The 4,355-nt window shown below is 40.6% G+C and overlaps 1 protein-coding gene across 2 annotated transcripts in view; it reads left to right on the top strand.

Annotated features, from left to right (window-relative positions):
* Nucleotides 1-4,355, top strand: part of ERGIC2 (ERGIC and golgi 2) — a 24,038-nt gene extending 19,683 nt beyond the window's left edge. For both annotated transcript variants that reach the window (XM_009289028.1, XM_009289029.2), the window contains exons 12-14: nucleotides 767-929; nucleotides 1,811-1,890; nucleotides 2,673-4,355. In XM_009289028.1, coding sequence (XP_009287303.1) covers nucleotides 767-929; nucleotides 1,811-1,890; nucleotides 2,673-2,738 — 309 coding nt within the window. In that variant the 3' untranslated portion in view covers nucleotides 2,739-4,355. The remainder of the gene's footprint in view (nucleotides 1-766; nucleotides 930-1,810; nucleotides 1,891-2,672) is intronic.

The following is a 4,355-nucleotide window of genomic DNA, read 5'->3' as shown; positions in this document are numbered from 1 at the left end:
AAATTTTGTGTGTTGTCCTTTTTTTTTTTTTTTTTTTTTTTCTTTTCCCCTCCATCAAAGTAATGGATTATGGCGTGTGTGTAAGTATGCACTGAGGAAGAAAAATGGCAGTGGTCTAACTTAAGCTTCTGAATTTCCATTATGGTATACTCTAGTTTAGTATACTTTTAAGAAACAGCAACTAAATCCTCTGTGGCATGTGAATCTAGAGATATGCTCCAAGGAAGAAGGAGGATGAAGCCTAATGAGTCTTAGATGCAGTATGTAGATTTATATACACCCTTTGGGAAGACTGCTGTAGCTAAGGCTGTTCAACATCTTAAATGTATCCTGAAGATCTTGTCCTGATTTAAGTGATTAATAGTAGTGCATAAAGTAGGAAGAGTTGGGGCACTGTATTATACCAGTGCACTCACTTGAATTCACAGGCTAGACCAAGACTGTGGCACTTATCTTCATAGGTACCAAAAGCAGCCTAGTTATAAACATCCTTGTTTAAAGGACCATGTAGGCAAATCTTGAGGGGATAGTACCACAGCCTGATAGTGAACATTGATACACAGCTCAGAAGACCGGTGACCAGGAAAGTAAATTGTTACTTAATGATGTTTGACTTTTAGAAGGTATTGGCCAAAGGTATCTTGATGTTCCCTGGTCTTCTGTTGATTGCTAACTCTGATTAAGTAGCTCTTTGTCATGCTATTAAGATTGTTTTCCTTGTGACTAATAAGAAGTGACTAACTTGTGTTTCTCTCTCTTCTTTCAGGAAAGAGTAATTAACCATGCAGCTGGCAGCCATGGGGTGTCAGGAATATTCATGAAATACGATATCAGTTCACTTATGGTGACGGTGACAGAACAACACATGCCTTTTTGGCAGTTCTTAGTGAGGCTCTGTGGCATTATTGGGGGAATTTTTTCAACTACAGGTAACTATCAGTGCTTTCCCTCTTAAGTTCTACCAGAATTTTGTTTTGGTCATGGTGATTATGTTATGGATAAATTACAGGGGAGTCCTGAACCTCTAGCAGGTTTAAGATGAAGTGCCCATTTGTGTGCACTGAAATGTGCAATGAAAGCTACTCCTTTTTGGTGTCCCAGTATGCCGTTTCTGCTGTTCTGAGGGCCTGTTGTTTCCTTTTTGGTAACTATAGCATAGTTTATTTACTTCTGGAAGAGCAAGGAGATAGATATAGATAGATGGATACACACATATATATACACACACATACACACACTCTGCTGATATTCTGTGTATTTCCTATAGTTGGGATCCAGTGCTAAATCAGTGCCAAAAGTTGAGATAAAATTTCCATCTGAAGTAATTGGGAGGATTTTCCTTGTGTAACTTGTCAATGTACTGCAAGATTTGCTCCTTCAAAGAAAATAAACTAAGTTGAAAAGACACGATTCACATATTAGTCAAGATATAATAGAGTATCTTGATTACAAGTTATTTCTTTTCTTTGCTTTCACTTGAAGAGAGCATAGTAAAGAGACCTTGAACTAAGAGCTCTCTTTCAAAGTAGGTATTTCTGTCCCACAGAATGTATTTTCATCCATGAAAGCCAGGCAGAGGGAATTACATTTGCTTGGATAGCTTTGGTTTTGCTATTACTGATGCATTTCAGAATGTGAGAATTCCCCCTGCCCTTGATGTTTCCTTTTTTATGTTAATTTCTCAGTGTTTTACATACCGGTTTACTGCACTGTATCCCATTTACGTATCATGTAGAGTTTTGTTGTAATACTTCTGTAAATACTACAGTTTTACTACTTGTGACAATTTAAATCTTGTTTGACGTTGCAGGAATTTTACATGGCTTTGGAAGATTTGTAGCAGAAGTTATTTTTTGCCGTTTCAGACTGGGCTCTTACAGATCCACATCGGTAAGAAAAACCCTAAGTATTAAATAAGTGGTACAGCTACCTGAGGATGGATGATAAGGACAACTTTGGGACTCGGTGCCAGCAGAATTTAAGATGCTTGCAATAAACCCTCCCCTTGACATACATATAAGCAGAGATTCAGCAGCTTTTAAAAATAGTTGGAAAGCCTAACACGTAAGGAAGCAAGGTGTTTTCGAAGAAGCTGAATTAATGAAACTGAGTCTCTTAAGAGATTTCTCTGCTACATTCCCTCCATCGTCCTTACTATATTCTTTTTATTTTCATACTGCTACAGAAATTACATGTTTTCCCAGGCCTCGTCAGTCTCCCTCACATATTCTTCTTCTGCTTGGCCTGCTGACCGAAGAAGAGGCGCTGCGTGCTGCAGGGGTTCAGTGTTGCTACTGATTAGCCTGCAGGCTACTGCCAAGCAGTGTGAAAGAGCTGAGCAGTCTTTACCTTTCCCTTCATTGGGCATCAATAGGATTGCTCCTCTAGCAACTACTCGATTTTATTTTACTTTTATTTTTCCCATTTAAGCCTGTAGGTAGCCTTTAAGACTTCTGCCTTTCTCAAATTTGTTGAAGTTTGCCAGCTGGCAAGGTTATGTGAGTGGGGGGAGAGGAGGGAAGGCAAGCAGATTTGTGTAATTTTTGTTTGGGAGACCAGGCAAAAGACATACAAGAAATGCCCAAGAATAAAGAAGTGTGTGTTTTGGGGGAGGGAGGGGAGATTCTGTTTCTGGACAAGCCATTAATAACACTTTGTTTTTGTTTGACTAGGTCCCACTTCCTGATGGCCACACAAGCAACCACTTACCTCTAATTACAGACAATAGTATGCATTAGCCTCCTGAGAAAACTTTCTTTCTTCCTGCCTGATACAGAAGACATTTTTTTATAATAAAGAAAACATTGTGCAATATGCTGAGACAGTGCTGATGGGCAGCAAAAAATGAAGCCTTTACAAAAAAAACCCAACAAAACAATTTGTGTAATTTTTTGTCTTTCTAAGTGCACATGGAGTCATAGGAGGCTGTGAGACCAGTGAGGTGGACCATCTTCTGGACATTAAAGGAGCGTTGCTGCCAATACAGCATTTGTGGTCGAACTGAACGTCTTTGTGATGACTGCCACTGGCCACTGAAGCACCTTAGTGGTCTTGGTTCTGTGCCTGGGAAGGCTAGCAGACTCCGAGGAGAAGAGAGTACAAGTGGGATGTGTGGAAGGGCCGGGCAGCAGGCAAATAGGGACAGTAATAGAGCTGGGGTTTCTCTTATGTCTGCAAACTGGGGTTTGGGTTTTCTTGTTCTTTTGTAATGGTGGGGCCGGGGGCTAAGTTGCTATTCTTACAGGTGGGGAGCGATCCTAGAAAATCCCGAACAAGAGGGAGATAAGAGAGAACTCGGGGAGTAAGGTGGAGCCCAAGCCGTAATGTTGGTCATAGCCGCTGCATTTCTGTAGTCCCACCGTTCCTTAGTGGAAGAAACGTAATGCAGAGCAGAGGAGTTCCTCTGTGTGTTCACACAGCCGCTTTGCCAGCAGTGAGAATATCGCTTCGGGTGTTGATGTGGAAGTGCCCAAGGACTCTGAGAATGGGTGCCAGTGTGCACAGTTTTCTGACTTGGAATAAGAAGCCTTTTAAATAAGGCGTTTGACTGTAGTTTTGATAAAAGGCAAGACTCCCTAGCAAAAGATCAGGAAATCTTTGTACGCCTCTTTTTGGTAAAGAAATTGCTTTGATGGAACCTTCGTTGTACCCTTGCTGCTAGTATGTAAGCCATGGTATGTAAATCCTGGGGGGGGGGAGGAAAGAGAGCAAGAAGCTCTCTTGCTTTGGTTCAGCTAAATACTGCAGAAACATGGAATTCAGGGCAGTTGGGAGGTCTGCTAGCCCAGGCGGCGAGTGGTGGAATTGGTAGTAGGTCACTTTAGGGAATCTGAATCATTTTGCTGCAGACAAATTATAGGGGATCTGCAGAATTAATTCTTATTGTTCATGAAGGTTTTTGTAAAATAAATGGAGAGCAATATCAGTTTTATATTGTAAATATGCTACTGAGAATGAATGTTATTAATGCAGACGGTGCTTTGAGAAGCTGAGCATCCTCTTACTGCTGAACTACTGGCACACACCTGTGGTTAAACAGTTACTCCACCAGGGTAAAAAAATCAGTAATATGATTCCTTCTCAGCAAAACTGATTTAATAATGTATTAGGAGATGATCCTGACCCTGGCCTTATTCACCATGGAATGAATATTATAATTGAGAGGACTAATTATGGAAAAATAAAAATCTCTGTGGCGTTGTCAGATTTTGCTGACTTCTGTTAATGTACTTTACAGGACACTGGGATCTCGGTGATGAGCACAGTGTAAATAATGTAGCTGACTTGCTATGCAAAGCAAAGGGCTTCCTAAACTGAGAAATTGTATGAAATAGTAAATAAAATGTGGGAAATGA

Source organism: Aptenodytes forsteri, unplaced genomic scaffold (assembly GCF_000699145.1).
Source record: "Aptenodytes forsteri isolate BGI_AS27 unplaced genomic scaffold, ASM69914v1 Scaffold137, whole genome shotgun sequence".
Taxonomy (NCBI): domain Eukaryota; kingdom Metazoa; phylum Chordata; class Aves; order Sphenisciformes; family Spheniscidae; genus Aptenodytes; species Aptenodytes forsteri.
Note: the sequence above shows the minus strand (reverse complement) of the source record. Positions and strands in the feature narration are given on the sequence as shown.